General features: G+C 43.1%; 2 protein-coding genes across 2 annotated transcripts; both read right to left on the bottom strand.

The window, feature by feature from the left end:
• Positions 1-3,668: 3,668 nt before the first annotated feature.
• Positions 3,669-12,579, bottom strand: SFXN4 (sideroflexin 4). Its single transcript, XM_065746416.1, has 14 exons — positions 12,524-12,579; positions 12,384-12,449; positions 12,043-12,117; positions 11,218-11,244; positions 11,066-11,120; positions 10,429-10,454; positions 9,754-9,804; positions 9,612-9,677; positions 9,441-9,509; positions 8,884-8,974; positions 7,028-7,143; positions 5,995-6,080; positions 4,886-5,000; positions 3,669-3,758 (listed from the first exon to the last, which is right to left on the bottom strand). Exons 1-14 carry the CDS (start codon positions 12,560-12,562, stop codon positions 3,681-3,683), a joined length of 960 nt encoding a protein of 319 aa, XP_065602488.1. The 5' UTR covers positions 12,563-12,579; the 3' UTR covers positions 3,669-3,680.
• Positions 12,580-13,915: 1,336 nt separating this feature from the next.
• On the bottom strand, positions 13,916-18,172 carry PRDX3 (peroxiredoxin 3). The gene is made up of 6 exons (XM_065746131.1): positions 18,008-18,172; positions 17,788-17,929; positions 17,496-17,631; positions 15,833-15,936; positions 14,520-14,685; positions 13,916-14,050 (listed from the first exon to the last, which is right to left on the bottom strand). Exons 1-6 carry the CDS (start codon positions 18,135-18,137, stop codon positions 13,997-13,999), a joined length of 732 nt encoding a protein of 243 aa, XP_065602203.1. The 5' UTR covers positions 18,138-18,172; the 3' UTR covers positions 13,916-13,996.
• Positions 18,173-18,635: the final 463 nt, after the last annotated feature.

Below are 18,635 nucleotides of genomic sequence, written 5' to 3'. Positions count from 1 at the left end.
TCCTCACCTACTTCTTTCCTTCCTCCTCTGTGGCCTACAGGGAAAAGCAGTGTGGCAGCCATGTTACAGGCTTGTAGGATAACCACAAGGACACCAGCTCCAACAGAGGAAACGCTTTGATCTCAGTATTTCTGAACATAGGAGTGGCTGACGTTTCATTTATTTTATTTATTTGAAGCTACTTTAAAATGGTACTGAAGCCTCATTATGTATTCCTGCACTTCAAGATGACCAGCTGGGCAGGTGGGGAACTGCCAGCATATTGTGCTGAGGCTCCTGTTTTCCTTGAAGCCGAAAGCTTCAATCTATTGTAATTTAGCACACCTGAAACTGGTTGCACTGCTGATACATTACCACTTAAGACAGCAGGCAGTGCTGAAAGCAGGAGGCAGACTTGTCTTGTGCTGGTATGTTTTTAATCCGAGTTACAAAGGTGAAGGTCTTCCTGTGGGAGCTGGCTCTGCTTTTCAGTCCTTCAAACATAATGCCTGCTGCTTGTCCCGTTTTGGTCCCCTGCTTGCCCCTTGGATTACCAGGTGTCTGGGACAGCTGGTTTTAATTCCAGTCTCATCATGACTTCGTTTCAAGATGAAGGAAGCCAGGGCCTTGTCAGCAACATGCTTTCCCTACCTTGATTTGGGAAGCAGCTGACTCACCCAGGCCACCAATCTAAATGTCAGGTGCTTGCCTTTATCTTCCAGAATTATCTTCCAGAAAGTTCTGATCAGGGAAACAGAAATGTTTCTGAGAATGAGGGAAGGAGTAAACGTGTCTAGCAACCCCAAGAGAGTTGTGTTTAATACAGCAAACTGCAGCTTGAGCATACAGTAAGAAGCTGGTGCAGTTTGAAAATGGGCAGCTGTAATAGCAGACATTCTTACCAGACTTATTCCATAAACCTTACTCACAGAGATGTAATGGCATCAGTTTGCCTAAAACATCCAAGTGGGGTGCCAGAGAATTTATAGCTTGTCTAGTTACCATGACAACTCCGTTGACAAATGTTATCCTCACATTTGTAGGCTTTGCTCTACTGTGGGTTGTTTTGCTTTGCTTCATAGAGCTAACGTTTACTTTAGCCAGCCTTATGTTCTTTGTTTTTAAGTGTGTTTTCATTGTGATACCAATTAATGTTTACCAACAGTATGAGACTCCCTCTGGGTTTGCCTTCACTATCTTATTGAAATAGGATTAATAGAGAAATGGGATTTTAAAGAATTTAACTGTAGGATAGTAGCTGTACTAATTAAAGATATTGAAGGAGACCAACACATCATTGCTTGTGGGAGGCAAGCTGGGCTGTAAGCCTGCTCCTCCTAAGCCTCTGTGTAATATCCCATGGCCAAGAGGTGGTATGCAAGGAAAAGGAACAGGGCAGGCCTTTCCCTTAGTGTCCTCCCAGCTTGGGAGAGCTGAATCTGATGTGATCTTTTTGCATGTTCCTTTGGCTGCTGTTAGTGGTGACCTCTGGCCAGACCCAGTGCAGCTGCTGTTGTGTGCTTGACCCAATGGGCTTTTATGTACCTAAAAGCATGACCCACAAGGCAAGTGCTACACTCAGAAGCATAAATATAAGGGATTTGGGATTTGGGGTTCATGGGATTTCTGAGGCAGTAGGTGTAAATGAACATTTATCATCTCTTTGCTTTGTTAACTTACAGACTGTACCAATACCACATTCCTGGAACAGCTTTACAGTGTGCTCCCCTGAAGTTTCAGGTCCCTAGTATGTGCTCTTACTCCAGTCTGTTTCCTTGCCTGACTTTTCACTGCAGCTGAGAGAGGAAGGCTCAAAAGGCAGAATTTGCACTAAAAGCTGAACTCAAAACCCTACTTCCTGCTTTTGTTTTATGTCAAAACCACAGCAGTAACTGTTTTCCTGCAAGAAACCAGGACTGCTATTTTTCCTTACTTTGCTCTGTGCTGCTGTCTTCCAGTAGGGACTAAGTAAAGTGGGAATCCATTGGTTTCCTCACACCAAGAAAAAAAAATATAATCCCTGAGCAAGAGGACAGTAGTGACTCATTCATTGCACTCTAAGGAAGTTAAATTATGACCAACTTAGAAGGTGTTACTTGTAATAATCACTTTAAGAGATAATTTTACATTACTTAATACATAACTTACCCTTGTCATGCAGAGCCTTAGGATTGCCTTAAATTACAGCTTCTATGATCTTAAAGCCTTTTCTGCTATGGCCCCACCCATGGTTATCACAACCACGGCGTCTCCTACCAGTTGTGGACATTTATTCTGTTCTCCAGGAGAAGAGTTTTTGAGTCAGGACATCAAACCATGTAACAGCACCTGCACTGTGTCAGAGCAAAGGTCTTTTCAGAGGAATGTCTTACCCAGTGGCCACCAGCAGCAGACACAACAGGAAAGCAAAAGCAGGCAAGCAAACTAGTTACCCCTTCTGAACTCTTTTTGGTATCATTTTAGTCTAATTTCCATTAAGTTAATCCTGAATGGATTTCATTTTCATGGAAATGTGTTTTCCTCTTAGATTCCTATGAGCACTTAATATGCATAATCCCCTTTGATAAAAATTACAAAGTTCAGTTACACACTTAGAACAATAGCATGTGGCTCTTCATTAAATGTGAGTTCCAGTGACTTTATTTAGTGGAGTTCTGAAACTTAAATAGCAGGGTTTTAGGTTGTTTTTAAGCGAGGCTTGCCTTTCTTGAGGTTTTCCCTAATAACTCATTGCCCATTTCTGAGACTTTGTTTGCCTCATAGATAACTGAGCTCAAGTTTCCATGAGTCTGTCTGCTGCTATCCTTGAATTCTACTCCAAGGGTCAGTGGTCATCTCACAGCCCAGCCGTGAAGGCAGATTAGCCCTCTGCCAAGCTCACTGCTTTTCACATGTCCACTTGGATGTATAATTCCACCTGTTTTTATATCCAGGGTTGTCAGCTCTGTTCACTAACATCTGCTCTTGTTGCAGAGATCATGAGGCTAGTAATCCATATGCTACATCTCAAAAGAGCTTTTTAGTTTGGATCAACAGTCAACCGGCAGAAGTGGAGGTTCCTAGTTGTTTGCTGTTAAGTCAGACACCACAGCCCCTCCCCTGGGCTTCAGTAGAAAAAAAACCCAATTCTAAAGCTCTTGAACAGTTCTTAACTTAATAACCAGAGGGATATTGCTGTCAGGGTGCCTTGTCTAGTATCACTTTAAGGGCTAACTCACATCTCATTGCTTGAAGTGAGCATTCTTAAATACAATGAAATGCAAAAAGAAATCTTCCTGTGAAGAACCAGCCTGACTTTCCCTAAAGGACTACAGCTAGGAATCCATTTACAAAGGTGCCCCTGGAAAGCAGCGTGTCAAAAGCTGCAGCAACAGCAGTCAAGTATTTAATATAAAATTTTATTAATCAGTCTTTAATTAAAGAAATCAATCACATGAAGAAGCATACAAGACACAGACTGAGTTGAATGCTGTGCTAGAACAATGTTCTGTTGTACAAATAATGTTTACAGCATTATGTGTACATACCTGTCTGTGGGGTAGGGCTTGCAAAACCATTCTGTGAAGTCTGCTCATTTATACACCACAGCATCATACACCAAACCTGCACCGTGTGCCACCATAAATTCATGACTGATTTGCTGAGGCATTCAGAACTGACTTTAACCAGAGCCCACATTTAGAAGTTGCTGAAGCCAATCTCTAAATTCCTTTATTGTAGAATAATACTGTTTCTTCTGTAGATGACAGAATGTCTGCCTCAAGGTCTTCACGTTTTATCTGAAATACACAGAAAACAGAATGAGCACCATCACATCCTGGTAAGTCCTCAGTACTGTACTGAGCTTTGCACTAGCCAGAGCACTGAATGCAGAAGCAAGACTAAAATGGAATCTGGGTTTCTTTGTTTTGGGGCTCATGGGGCTTTCTGTTAGTTTTGTGGGGTGTTCTTTTCTTCTTCTCTGACATTTCCAGATACACAAACATAAAAGAGGAAATGCATTTTATTTAAAGCTAGATGTAGTCCCTCAATCTAAACAGATTGTCTTTGCTAACTGTGTTTGGGTGGCTCACTCAGGAGATCTTCCATCAAGGGCTGAGCAACTAGGATACTCAAGGAGAAACAACCAGCCATATTTCCAGCATGTAATTTCTCATAAATCTCCTCACATCTGGTTTACCCTTGTTGCTGCAACAAATTAAGAAATCCCCAGAAATAATGCGATGCCAGCATTTTTAGGCTCAGGAAAAAAACACCAGAAATGGTAAGAGTCCTGTCTGCGATTGTCTGAGAATATTCACACAGTGCTTTAAGGGAGAGGAAACTCAGGAAGGAAAGCCAAGCTCTTCTCTCATTTGGCCTTTTCCAACCCCCAAGGTTCCAAGGGTTGGTTTCCTTCCTTTAAAGCCTGACAGCAGGTTCCTCCATGAAGCGTAACCTGTTCTCAGTTCAGTAAGGCAGGCTGAAGGGACATTACCTGAGCTGATTTACTTCTCTGATGAGCTTATGCTGACTTTTACTGAAAACAAAGATTATCATCTCACCCCTTGCTATCTCCAGCTGGATTAAAAACAGTGCTGGGAGAGCCTTGGGTGTAATCTGCAAGACAGCTTTCCTGGCCTTGCTTGCTTCAGATTGTTCTGCAATTCTGATATATTTACACTTTTCAGATGAAATGTAAGTGATACATACATGTAAGTAAGACATACAATGCAACCTTGGCACATCGAGTCCCGTAAGCCCCTGTGTAATACGTGGGCAGCCTCTCTGCTGCCCCCTTTGAGATGCACTAACAATTTAAACCCTACTGATTTTTGTTACGTGGCCTTAAGACCACTGGCTGGAACAGCAAAGTGAGCATGTGGTATAACAATAATCCTGAACCAATTTATTTGAAATGACTTACTTCACCACACTGTGGGAAAATGCCTAATGAAGCTGGTAACATTCCTGCCAGTACTGTTGTAATCAGAAGCAAATTCATTGAAGCCAAAGCACGTGGAGTTCTTGCAGTTTTCCTTCTGTCAAAGACAGTGAAAAGATGAATATAACTCTTTGGCCTTGAAAAATAACCTGACAGTGAGACATCTTAAGAAATAAGGATTATATCTTTATGTTCTTATTCCTAACTTCCTGTTCTTTCCCTTTCCTTTGTATTCAAATGCAGCATTTTGCAGGCCCTCAGTAACAATATAAGATTAAGGAAATAAGCAGCAAGATCAAAATGACAAAATAAGAGAAGGTGCATTTATGTCTTAAAGCATTTCAGTACTTTGGTGAAGGTTTTCCTTGGAATATCCTCATTCCTTTCAGATGTATTTCCTTCTGGCAATCTTACCTTGCCTTGTACTACATTGTTACTCAGTATATATATATATATATATTTTATTTATGTCTTCGGATAATAGAAGTCCATTAACTTAACACAGGGGCCAGGGAGTTAATTTAGGCAATGCAAAGTCACCTGCAGTTTTACACAGCACAGACAACTCCTGTCAAAAGTTCAAGGCAGGCTAAAAACCCTCCGATAATGCATACAATGAATTATTCTTATGAATAAAGATTCTATGTATTGCAAAACAACAAAAATGTTTTATAGTGTATGGATGGCTATTTGCAACTTGGGGTCTAGTTTTTAGCTGAAAAATCAAGTTTTTATCTCTTTAGAAATGTCAAATCTAAGCTATGTGCAGAGAACAGCCTTGACACCAGACACTGCAGCTCCAGCCACAGCTGTGGATCCGAGGTGCTGGGACACAGCACAAACAAATGGGAGAACAAAGGATGTGCTCATGGATACAGCCAACTCCTGCAAACCATCAAAACAGGGATGCTGACATAATAAGGCTCACTGATTTACCTAAATGAATTGCTGTCTGAACAGAACCTCCCAGCTAGTCCTCCAAGGCAATTAGCATCCCAGAACGAAAAAATGTGAGCAAGCAATAACAGCCAAACTGAACATCAGAACACACACTGACCAAGCACCCCCAGCTCTTTTGCAGTACCTCTTACCTTTCCACAAAGTACATAAGCACAGCTGGCAGGAAGAATGTTGTCCCAAACAAGATTCCTCTTGACAATGCTGTTTCTTTAACAGCCTTCAGGAAGGGCAACAAAAAAAGTTATTAAAGCAGTGCTCTCTATGGCCTAAAATACCACATGTTTGTAAGCAGTTTTTGCCTAGTACTCTGCAATTTCAAGCAACAGGGAAGTAAAGGATAAAGACCATTTGTTAGAGTTTTTTCTTGAATGGAAACTAAACTCCTACATGGGAGTGGGAAATACTCCATATGTGACTAAGACACTCCTTAACAATGCTGTACTGAGTTTTCCAATTCAGATCTGCTATTTTTTAAGTTGTGCTGAGCTCTTTCTGACTGGTCATACTTTCTGGACACACTGGCTTGAGTGAAATATTCTCTCTAGCTCTTCACAGATCCTTATGCTCGCCCAGCTTTTTCCTTCCCTCTAATGCAGCAGCATAGAAAAGGAAGATCACTGACAACACAAAGTATGACTCCTTGTTTAGCTTCTGTGGATGTTGTTGAGCAAGGCAGGGAGCAAATATAGAGTCAGCATGGTCAGTAACAGGAGCTCAAGAATAAAATGCATCATCACGTTGCAGATCAAGAAATTACCCTTTGGGAGACAGAGCCTTTAAACAATATTTCTGCTTCAGAAGATGCATGTACTATTTGCATGTACTATTTACAATAAAGGGCTTTTCCCTGAGGTGTCCTATCAGAAGGAGAAACTTGAGGAGTCTTCCCTCCTTCTGAGGCGATGTGGAAAGCAGAAAAGCCTGTGCTAGTGTTCTTGTGGTTTAACTCTGGTGCTTGGTATATTGGCATGGGGAAGCTGCCAACCAACCCCTGGGGGCACAAGACAGATGCCACACTGGATCCAGAGATCCAGCCCAAGATTCAGTACCTGATGTGGGATTCCTCAGTTCAGCACAGCAAACTGCATTTACTCCCACCATAATGTTTAGCTCTCAGCAGGAAATGAAAGGCAAGACAAGAGAGACCTCCCACACCTTGCCTACCTTCTCACCAGCCTTCTGTGACACTCCTAAAACCTTGCCATTCCTGTCCATCACTTCAATTCCATTCTCAAATTCTGGGCTTCTCACTGCTAGCACAGTAAAAGCACTCATCAAGCCTGCAGAATTAAAAAGGATTTTGCTTTAAAAGATGCAGTGAGGCTATCTTGATAACTACATCCATAATTGCATACATTTCATATTTCTAGCTCAACAGTTCACATATTAATAACCTGGCTGCTTAGGAAGAGACCACCCCATAAAATCTAACTAAGATCTTAATTCTTGTTTCAGAAGCCTGAGAAAAAGTTTTAAAGGCACCATTCCCAGAAGGTGCTTTGTCATTATGGACAATGATCCATTAATTTCCACAAGGCAGCTCAAAGCAGAAATATTCTGTTCTTAAGAGAAAGGGCGGGGAATTTTGTTGTGGATAGGGTTTGTACTGGTCAGCACAAAAAACAGCATGGAAAAGAAGACCCTACAGAAAAAAAGACTTGAGGTAAAAACTGCATTCCTGTCTTGGAAGGGAAGGTGCTAGTGAAACACTGGCTCTACTATGTTACATTATGTCACTGTGTGCCTCAGTCACATCTGGCAGAGCTTCAGCTGGATCCTACATGAGAGTCTTTTGGTCTCCTCCAGATCCAGCACTACAAGATGTCTGAAAACATGCCACAGTCAGTCACTGCAAACACAGTGACTTAGAAAGGCCATACCAAATAGGATCTAGCAACCTACACAGTTTTCTCTTCTCTTCTAGACATAACAGGACAAAGTCTGTAAACTGACCTTGTTTGAAATTGAATATTTCTCTCTTTATTAATTTTTGGCACAGCTGTTCAGTAAGGACATCAGTGTAAAACATGGCACTTTTCAAATGCTGGACTAACAAAAAACCCTCAGATTTCTCTCTACATTTAAGGAAATGGAAGCACGTTTTAAGATCTGTTAAAATGAGTGCCATTACCTTACAAGATTAATAATATTCTGGTGCAATAACTCTATGCTGTCAGCAGTTACACAGCCAGCAGCAGCCCCAGCCTGAGTAAGAAATGATGCCAGCACACAGCTGGAGCTGTGCTGCACTCTGGTGTCACCTATGTGCCACAACACACCAGCCAGCTCCAGTGCTACTGCACTCACCCCTTCTGGCAGTCCTGATGGATTCAGGGATAATGTCTGGTATAAATATATACATACAGGGATTAAGTCAACTACATCTCTGTATTGCTTTACAGGAATAGTTGTATGTCACTGTATGGGAACTGTTGAATCAGGGCTTGAACCACTGCTGGATCACCTGAGGAGAGCACTGAGTCAGCTGCAGGAGCACAGGTGAAGGCAAAGCACCGTGTCAGCTGAAGTGGAGTCAGACTCCACCCCTCCCAGACCCCATCTAAGGGCTGACCACCACACTGGGAAAAGACCTCTTTCTGGAGATCACTCCTTTGGAGTTTCCTACTGTGAGCCTAGGACAGGAGTGAGCATTTTCCTTTATGTTGATTGTCTCTTTCCATCATGATAATCTTTCTAGCTATACCATCTATAAAATAGCTCAGCTCAATACTATCTGGCATTATTCATTCTGTTAACTGTACAGTCACACATGCAAGTCAGAAAATTGCTCTACAGTTCTAGACCTGACAATCAGCAAGCATCAAATAAAAGTCGCTGCACTGACCAGTGAGTGTTAACTCACACAGAAAAGACAGTAACTAGCAAAGGCAGTAGGATAAGAATAAGGGGGGTAATAAACAGTATGACCACATGCATGCAGGGGCAAGAAAATCCCACTGTCAGACTGAGGCAGACAGCCTTCAGATCTGCTACATAACGTACAGTTTGCTTTTACTCACCAAAAAGAGGAGCAGGTAGAAGTCTTTTGACAATTAGTTGTGTTATTGGACTCTTCAGCTTGTATCGGTCCATGAAGATAAAAGGAAAAGCCTAAGGCATTGGGAGGAAACAGACACCTTCTATTAGAAAGAAGGTGCAACAGCCTAGGAAAATAATTCTGAATCTTTCTACTTAGATACTGCCTATAAAACTACACAAATGATGTGATTTGATATTTCAACAAAAGAGATATGCTCTCTAGTTACTAAAGGTTTTTGTGACCACACTTTTCTATAAGAACATCTGTAACAGTGTTTAGTACTTTTTATTGTATAATTTTAATTAAAGGACAGTAGTATGAACAGAGACAGAACAAGGAGAACAATTACCTGTGACTCATAGCCCCTGTGACACATTCTGCCCTATTGCCCAAACAGGACACCTGCTGCATTTGTGTACACAGAGTAATTTGTGCATTACAGCACAATTATGAAGGATCGTGGCAGTGTGGTTATCTCAGGGCCTACTCCTTCTCAGGAGAGATTATCAGGAAACAAAAGATCAAACAAATACATACACCTAGAAGTGCTGCATAGGAAACGGCTCCCAGGCCAAGGAAGATTTGTTTTTGCTCAATTGAGTTCTCCTAAAGACAGAAGAAACATTACTACATAAGTACACTTGTAAATCACATTCAAAATGGTCTGGTACAATGAAGATGATTCCAAAAATAATAATAAATACATACTTTATCCTTTGCGGTACCATTTCCATTTAATAGGGTGAATCCTGTGGTATACGCGTGAAATGCAAACTGCAGGGAGATTATAAGCAAAAATGAATTTGGAACAGAGACAAGAAGACTTGTAAAAGTAGAAAGAGGCAATTACCTGACATAAGAAAATCTGTTTTGCCTGCAGCTGAAGCGACGAAGAAATGACCTAAGAGAAAATCCACACAAGAAAATTAGATTGATGGATCTAGGAGTTTTTGGTGAGCAATGGTTGAGTGGAGCACGAAGTGAACTGCTGTGTTGCCATTTGTGGCAGTGCCAAAGCCTCCAGTCAGTACCAGAAGCCATTTACCTTGATTTTAGGCTAACACACTTTCTTGAAACAGATGTGACATATTCACTTGGTCTACCCAACATAAAGCACAGATGCACAGTGATTAAAACACTGTGCAAAAAATATTTGAGTGATATGACTTTCTACTGAAAATAAAAATGGTATTTGTGCCTGTGAAGTTTACAGAATAAGTTAGATACTGCAGGTGTAAGTAAAGAATTGTTTAAAACTGATAGGTTTTATTTGTACAAATACTGGATGTAACTGATCTCATATCAACGTTTTAGTAGTTACTTCCCAACTCCTTCTCCAAATGAGATAGCGAATAAGAACTTCAGTTATAAATGACAGTCTTTCTTGAGGTCTCACCAAGCTACAGCTGTGAAACATCCTCAAAGAAAATGCAACTGAGAAACCTAAAACTTCCCATTCCCTTCCTCAAGACCCTAGCTCTGGGAAATGCAATCCAAGTGGTGCTCCGGTACTTCTGTTACTCACCAATGGAAGAGTTACAGGCAGGAAAGCTAAAAAGAAAGAAACCTTTATTTTAGCAACAGTAACTGCTGTAAGTCTAAATCGATGGTTTTTAGCAGAAAATTTCCCCAACTTCCCCCCCCTCTAGTTTCAGCTGTCAATAAAGCAGTTGTTCACAAAATAAATACATTTAAAAAAATAATAATGATCTTCGCTATATACTTGGCAAACTAATTTACTTAGCCAATTCTAACCTTTGTCTCTCATTCCTCACTCAAGAAACCAAAATGTCTGCTCTTGGCTTACCAGCCAAAAGGAGTCCCCATGAACTCCACTCACAATAGCCACTCAGAAACTGTAGGACCAACAGACTGCATGACTACTCAAACTGAGACATTGGCAACAAAGGCTGCCACAGCTGTGCATGGTTCATATATTCATATATTCTCATATATATTCATCCTATAGAAGGATGTTTATTTTCAAGCAGAACGTAGGAATAAATAAGTCATCAGAAAATAATGAGTGCAACTAACAGGAGTGACAGCCCACTTATTTCCCATGTGGAGAAGAGTACTGCTGTGTGGTATCACACAGGATATTTACTAAGTGCCATTCCCTGCTGATGCTTCAGTTACATGCTTCTCTGAAGGGAGCTCACCTGGAGGTCTAAAGAGAAAAGGAATTATCTTCCCTGTATCAGGATGCACACAGGCCTTAGAAGAATAAAAAAAGGGAAAAAAAAAGATTAGACCACCTGTTCCATACTTAAATAAGAAAGAAAACAGGTTTCTAAATCATTAGGAAACTTACCAGGCTCAGCAGGAAGGCTTCTTTTGTCTAAATAATTTGAGAATCAGGTTAGTGATCAAGTTTCAGAAAAGCATGACTACAACCTTCTTTCTAAATTGGTTATGTCATTTTTTTTTCTAATAACTTGCTTTCATACAGTGTTGTATGTGTTCACATTTCTTTAATTATTTTTCCCCAAAATTTCTCCCCACAGACTTTGCTGAATATAATTTAGTCACATCTCATCTGCTAGTAACGCCAAGTACATACTAGGACAGAATAGAAAGTACATTTTAAATAAGCTAGGAGGCATTTTAAAGCAGAAAATAGCATCACTTAAACATGGCTAAAAGCCTGAAGACTTATTGTTAAGACTGGCTTTTCTGGAATCACAGAACATTTCAGTGCCCCTTTCAGGCTCTGACACACAGGGTACTAAATGCCACGTGAATACAGCAGAGTCCCTTCTGAAATGAAAGCAAGCCTCCTCCAGTGAAGCAACTTCAGCACTTCCTTCCAGCACGTCTATGAGGAGGTTTCCCACCCATGTTCTGCTCATTCATGAGACCTAAACCAAAGCAACCTGCACTCTGCATGACAGCACAACACCAAAGACTCAAAACGTGCTCTGTAAGCACTTTGTATATTAGATTCAGATAATACTGAAATTAGGCAGTGGTCATCCAAAGAAATTCCTTCCAGATTCTGGAAACATTTTTGCAGTAAAGACTTTTTCTTGTTACTGAATCTCAGTATTTTGTCAGGTAGATCTTATACTAACATCAATTATTTTAACACAGAAAAAAAAAAAGACCTCTATTTTGTATCAGCTGTGCTCCCAAATACCTGCTGGTTCTGTGTGGGCTCACTTTGGGTCTTTTCGCTGTTTTCCAGTAATAACCGTGCTTGTTTTATTTCATCCTGTATTAGAGGGAAAAAAAAACCAAGAACATAAAATCAAACAAAAAAATAACTCAGATTTCAATAGCCTAAAGTACAGTGTACCAGTTGTGACATCGAGCTAGTGCACCCATCCCTCACCAGAGCGATGGCAGCGAGAACGCAGCGTGCTACCAAACCCAAGGCTCCAAACGCTCCGCACTGCAGCAGTCGCCCGACGGTATCGTATCCCCGTAGGAAGGACACGCGGAGCACCGCACCCGGCAGAACGGCCGCGCAGCACTCACCGCGGACTTGAGGAGGTGCAGAGGGTCTAAGACGTCCGCCCAGAGCAGCAGCCTCTGCCAAAAAGACTGAAGGGCGCGCGCTTTAGGGAGGCGCCATTAAGGGCGCCCGCCCCGCGCGCGCCGCCGCCCGCCCGCCTCACCGCGCCCTCCGCCCTCCAGAAGCGCAGGTTGGCGTCCATGGCGCCGCGGCACCGGAAGGCGCTGCCGGCCGACGGTCCGTGCGCTGCGCGCTCCGCCCGGGCCCCGCCCCGTGCAACGCGAGTGCCGGGGCTGCGCGATCCGAGGCGGGTTGTGCTTCCGAGCGCAGCTTGGAGCCGCGCGTGTATGCGCGGAGTTGAAAGGAAGAAGGCTGACGGGGCAGGCAGGCGGAGAACGGCGCGTGCCAGCCGCGGGGCTTCACGGACACAGCTGCGATCGAAAGCGCTGCCGGGGTGCTGTTAGCAAGCTGTGCGGAGGCTCAGCTTCACGTAGGGTCCGGGAGATGGGGGTTTGAGAACTTGTGCTTGGGGGTTTATACCAAAGTGAACTAAAACGCTGGTGCTGTAAAGGTGTTAGGAAGTTCTGAGGCCCTGAACGTGGCCTTCCCCGCTCCACCAGCAGACACTGGGAGATGCTAGGCGTGCTTCTCCTTCCTTCCACCTTCGCTGCATCAGATTCCTATCGGAGGACTAATTCACCTTGGCCAGCTGGTCCCCTTAGGTTTACCTTCTGCCCACCCCTCCTGTCTGCCGGCGGCTGCCTCTCCCCTCACAACGCTTGTGATCGTTCTGGCTGCAGCCCCCTCCCCCCACACACGAAGCTGCGAATAAAGGCCCCGAACACAACGAACTGAGCCAAGCTGTTCGGAATAGAGAAACAACAGGTGGGGGAAATCAGAAAGAAAGCAAGGCATTACAGCTACTGCAAGTCAAAGCTAGGATTTATTGATAGTATGCTATGTTCCTTTAAACATTACAATCTACAATTGACCTCTACATTTTCTGGAGGCAGATTCAAGCAAACTAGGCTTTAAATGAAGGAGACTGTTATCAAGCTCCACAAAGAACAGTATCAGGGTGCAAATTTCTAACCTTCTCCCAAACAAAACACAAGCTGGTAATGCTTGCTAGTGCTCCTGTAGAGCTGCACTGGATTTTGACCACAGACAAGATTTAAGCTGCACATACATTGACCTCACACTTGTATGCATTACATTCATTTCATCCCCTGAAAAAAAAAATCCTTAATAGAACTCTGCATCAGAATTGTTTTCTGCATCATCCACCTGCATGGTTTCAGGCTCTTGCTAGAGAAAGGCATTTGGAAGCTTTCTTTCTTCCAAAGCCAGTTTGTTTTCTCACTTTGCTTAAGTGAAAGAACAAAGAGGAAGGTAACTTCTCCACCCACTTATCACATTGTGATCACAGAAATTCATGAAGTCCACTAGCTAAAGGGGAAAACAACTTGACTTTTACCTTATGTTTTTAGAAAAAGGCAAGAGAAACAGTAAGTATTTCTGCGTTTAATTATCATTTTAAAACATGAGGACATATGAGAACTTTATTCTTCCATAACCACAGCCACTTCACGTCTTCAGCATATGGTAACTAAGTTTCATCTGCATTTTTGAGTGTTTATGTGTGCACTTTCTCAAAATATTCTTTAGAAGCCTCTGGACTTGGTTTGATCTGTCAAGAAAAAGAAAAACTATCAAATGCTGTAACTGAGATATGAAAGTTATGAATTTGACATTTTATCCAAGAAACAAATTTACTTTATTAAAAACATTATTTCTGTTTCTGCACTTGGTTGGAAAATGTATGAGCTCCCACTTGCCAAAGTGTAGTATGTGTAAGACATTGTTTCTGCTAGATATCCAACAGGGCAAGAAGTAAAAATCCATAGACAACTGCTAGAAAGTACAAACATTTGAAATATAAACTGTCTTCCAAAAGTAAGTCAGTGACTTTCACAGAAATCACACATTCAGTATCATACAAATAGACTGAATGGGTCCAATCAGTGAAAGCCTCAGGATTAGAAAACAGGAAGAGATTCATTCAAGCACTTCATATTACAGCAGTTCTTAGCCCTCAGGACAGGCAAGAACATGCCAAGTGTCTATATTTAGAATAGTGATATTTAGCAGGCTCTTACCGTAGGGGAATCTGGAGTCCAGTTTGCTGGGCAAACCTCTCCATGTGTTTCCACATACTGGAATGCTTTCACCAAGCGAAGGGTCTCCTCCACACTGCGACCGACAGGGAGATCATTGACACTCAGATGCTTGATGACCCCATTTGGATCAATGATGAAGAGACCTCTGCAATTGAGTGAGAATTTCAGGAATGCAAATCATATTTAAAGCTCAGAACCAAGAAACCAATGAACAATTTCAGCACGGTAGTTAGATGCACTCATCAGACTTTGGAGCAGCAATATTGCATTTGATATGATGTTAGTACAGTGATCAAAAACTAAGAGCCAATGAACTGGTATGGCATTGTGAAATTATGCTGTATACACCAAGATTTAGACAGCAGAAGTTCTATCTTTCCTATACATCTTAATTCATTTTTTATTTCTAAGCTGATAGCTAGAATCCTTTCCTTTTTTAAAACCCAAAAGGTAATGAATGAAAAGCTGCTTCTACATTAAGCTACTAAGTTAGTTTCTGCTATATGTATAAGCCATTGTGGAAACTAAAGAACAAATTAACCAGTACGGTGAGATTCAGACCTTCAGACATTTGTTTCTTTTTTAGCAAAGAAGATTCTGTCTTGAAGTGGAAAAAATAACAGCACAGATTAGGGCAACCTAAAACAACAAACAATACTGATCCAATATTGAATAAGAATACTAAGCAGCCTTCTGTGGACTTCTGTCACTCCATCCTTGGAAAGAAACCAAACAAAACACTTCCTTCCACACCTGCATGGCAGAGAAAAGCCTACATCTGAACACTAAGAACACAGGATTACGCTGGGGATCATAGCCAGCATAAACCTTTTAATGCCAAGAGATGAGGAATCCGATGTCCCTAATAAACTCACTCCTAGACAACTGTTTATTTTTAAGGACCCAATTTGCTTCTGGTATTCCCATGGAGTAAAAAGCCTCTAGGATAACCAGGCTTGACTGTAACTCCCTCTAGGACTACAGCTCTACAAGCTTCTCACTCACAAATTAAGGCACTCTCTTCCCCTTCCATGAAAAGAAAACAAAATTATGAAGAGTATGGAAACTGAAAAATGCTCTTCTATCCAAGTCTCCTTTCCCTTCCCCAGTTATTCTCTGCGTGTATCCTCAGAGAAGTCTGGAAAACTCTCAGCCCTGCCATAATGGGTATGTGCTTTTTTCCTAGGATGAAATTCAGCAGTAGGTCCACAGAAGTTCCATCTCCCACCGTTCACATGATCCCTGTACAGTTTCCCTTGGAGGAAACTGCATCATCATCAATCATTCATTACCTCAGCGCAATGCCAGGTCCTTCAAGCAGAACACCATAATCACGGGAGATTTGTTTCGTGAGGTCTGACAGAACTGGAATATTCATTTTGCCCAAACCACCACTCTAGAGAAAAGAGCAAGATCCCATTTTGTTACCAAGTGCTGTTTAGGATAAACCCTGACACTATATTTATTGCTCTCAGAGATACAGTAACAACAAAATACCATGAACTCTACCTGGAGTGGTTCTTACTTTTGTTTGTTTTTCTCCAAAAAGCATTTAACTGTTTTGTTTAGAAGATGAAAACTTGTCTAGCACTGAGAGAAGCTTGATATATGAAAATTTCTATTATATGTTTAATTTTGATCACTTAAATAAGATGAATGTGGTGGCGAGAGAAAAGAAACCTGTACAACATAAAGAGATGAAACAAGGCTTCTAGCAAACACACTAGGTACGTCAAAGTTCTGCTGCTCTCTATATGCAGTGCATGCATTCTCCCCCAGAACAGTTTAAATACTATTTGGAGAGTCAACCAAGATCGCTTTGATTTTTACAGCACTGGAACAGCAAGAGAGATAAGTTCTGTTATCCTTGAAACAGGACTGGCATTTGTTAGCTTTTCTATTCCAGGCATCATCAGTGAATCATTGTGTAATCTGTCACTTAGACCCTGATCTTGCAAACGCTTGCCTGCAACGGAGCTCTCACACACAGGCAGATGTCAAAGGAAACAAACTCCTCTGGGTGTCAGTTTCATATCTGCACCATTACAGAATTCCTTCCACCCTGCAGAATGTTTTGCTATGCACAAAACAAGGCATGAGTGGTGCATGCTGAACAACTTTCCCATAAAGCAACGAAGGCAGTTTGTAGTCACATTTCAGAGCTCCAACAAAGCATGTGTAAGATTAAATACTCTTGATTGGTTCAGCCAAACCATATTACATCAAGCAAACTCTCCTCCCTCCTATATTATCAAGGAAAAGCCATGCACCTGGAGGCAGACCAGTTCAATTGTGATAAGCACTACTGTGGACTGCTTCCCCATGGCCACACATGTAGAAACTGATTACACTGCATCCTCCTGTGACACTTCTGTCTACAGCTAACCTACGTATTGAGATGTTTTATGCTATCAAAAGCAGGTATCTTTACATGCACAAATGAAAGAGGCTCCTCTTGGAAAAAAACCCATTATCTCTATCACATTCTTTCCCAGAAGAAACCAAAATACCTCAAGTGTTTCAGAATTAACTCTTCATTTGCTGAAATGCTTTCAGTATGACCAATGCCCCATTACAGCAGTGACTGTTCACTAGTACCTAACAGTGGCAGCTCTGGAATGGAAGCAGAACTGCTTTCATTTTCTGTGACATCCCTCACAAACCATAGCTGTCACAAGCAGCTCAGGGCACTGAGAGGTATACTTAAGGCTTTGTCTATCAAGATAAACGTGTAAGACACGATGTAACCTGCAGGACTAAAGAGAGCAAAAGAAAACAAGCAAACCTTGACAAACAAATCATTAACGGAAAGATCAGTGGAAGATCTCAGCCTGAGTAGAACCTACTTATGGTTTATTTATCATAACGTTTGCAGAACCGTTTGTTCTTCTCAGGAACTCCTGCAGAAAGAAAACCAGTGAGGAAGGGGAGCTCCCCAGGGCCGCCCATTCATACCTTGCGCGGTGTATTTATCCAGGCCAGGTGGCAGAAGTGGGAGTCCACGGACACCGCCACCACCTCGCAGTTCACATCGTGGAATTCATTCGCTTTGTTGCTAAACGCCACAATCTCCGTGGGGCACACAAAGGTGCTGGGTGGGAAGAGAAAGGTGAGCTGTAACGACCCAGCAAGCTTTTGAGGCAGCTTTTTTACAGAAAGGCACAGGAATAGGCCGGTGTGCCGCAGCAAACCCGCACAGACAGCCCTGCATGGCCACAGCAACCCCGTGCCACAAACCAGCACTCACAAATCCAGGGGGTAGAAGAAGAGCACGAGGTACTTCCCCTTGAAGTCATCCAGGGTCAGCTCCTTGAACTCCCCATTGACAACAGCCGTGCCTTTAAAGAACGGGGCGTGCTGCGTGACGGCGGGGCCGAGCCGCGGGGCGCCTGCGGGGACACACAGCACATTGCAGGGACACCGGGGCCACCCCCGGGCACAGCGCGGCGGGGCCGCCCCGCGCTTACCGAGCGTGAGCCGGCGGCGGGCGCACAGCAGCGGCTGCGCCGTCAGCGTCCTCCCGGCGGCGGGAACCTGCGGGGACACGACGGTCGGGAGCCGCGCGCGCCGCAGCAGCGTCCTCAGCGCGGCCGCCATCTTGAGCGCGGCGCAGCAGGCGGGGCCGGGCTGCGGACGCGAGGAGGGAGGAAGGCGGTGTGAGGCTCAGAGCCGCCCCGAGGCGGCGGGAATCGCCGTCGGCTGGCGTGCGTCCCCGGGGAGGAGGAGCGGAGGCGGTTCCCTCGCGTCAGGGCTGCGGTGGGCAAACCGAAGCAGAGGAATAAACGTGCTGCTGGACCTCGGAAACCTCACGGATACAGCGTTTTCTAAATGCTGTTGAGTCTTTGCTGAACTCGTAGTCACATTACTGCCTTTTAGCCAGAAAAGCCCACTGCTGGCCCGCAGCTAGTGGCAGCACAGAGGGGTGTGGTTGTGGCACCCCAACTCCGGTGAAGCTCCCAGCCAACCTGCTGCTTTAATATAGGCATTTATAAGCATCCATGGCCTCTTACCAAGGAGAGTCATCCCCAGCTGCTCATGGCTTCTCCCTGGTTCACAGGGTGATGAAGCCAGAGCAACCAAAGCAACATGAGCAAC

The sequence above is a fragment of the Cyrtonyx montezumae genome, unplaced genomic scaffold, assembly GCF_038088225.1.
Source record: "Cyrtonyx montezumae isolate F1298 unplaced genomic scaffold, pur_monq_1.0 scaffold_4, whole genome shotgun sequence".
Classification (NCBI taxonomy): Eukaryota; Metazoa; Chordata; class Aves; order Galliformes; family Odontophoridae; genus Cyrtonyx; species Cyrtonyx montezumae.
The sequence above is the reverse complement of the archived record's forward strand: the minus strand, read 5'-3'. Positions and strand labels throughout refer to the sequence as shown.

Excerpts from the sequence above, each read along its gene's own strand:
- SFXN4 (XM_065746416.1), bottom strand. The coding sequence starts at position 12,562 with ATGGACGCCAACCTGCGCTTCTGGAGGGCGGAGGGCGCG. Across the intron at positions 12,118-12,383 it reads TGCACCTCCTCAAGTCCGCG|GATGAAATAAAACAAGCACG; the intron begins GTGAGTGCTGCG and ends CCTCTAATACAG. Across the intron at positions 6,081-7,027 it reads CACAGAAGGCTGGTGAGAAG|GCTGTTAAAGAAACAGCATT; the intron begins GTAGGCAAGGTG and ends CCCTTCCTGAAG.
- PRDX3 (XM_065746131.1), bottom strand. The coding sequence starts at position 18,137 with ATGGCGGCCGCGCTGAGGACGCTGCTGCGGCGCGCGCGGCTCCCGACC. Across the intron at positions 15,937-17,495 it reads GGATAAATACACCGCGCAAG|AGTGGTGGTTTGGGCAAAAT; the intron begins GTATGAATGGGC and ends TCTTTTCTCTAG. Across the intron at positions 14,686-15,832 it reads GGACCTGGCATTGCGCTGAG|AGGTCTCTTCATCATTGATC; the intron begins GTAATGAATGAT and ends ACTCAATTGCAG.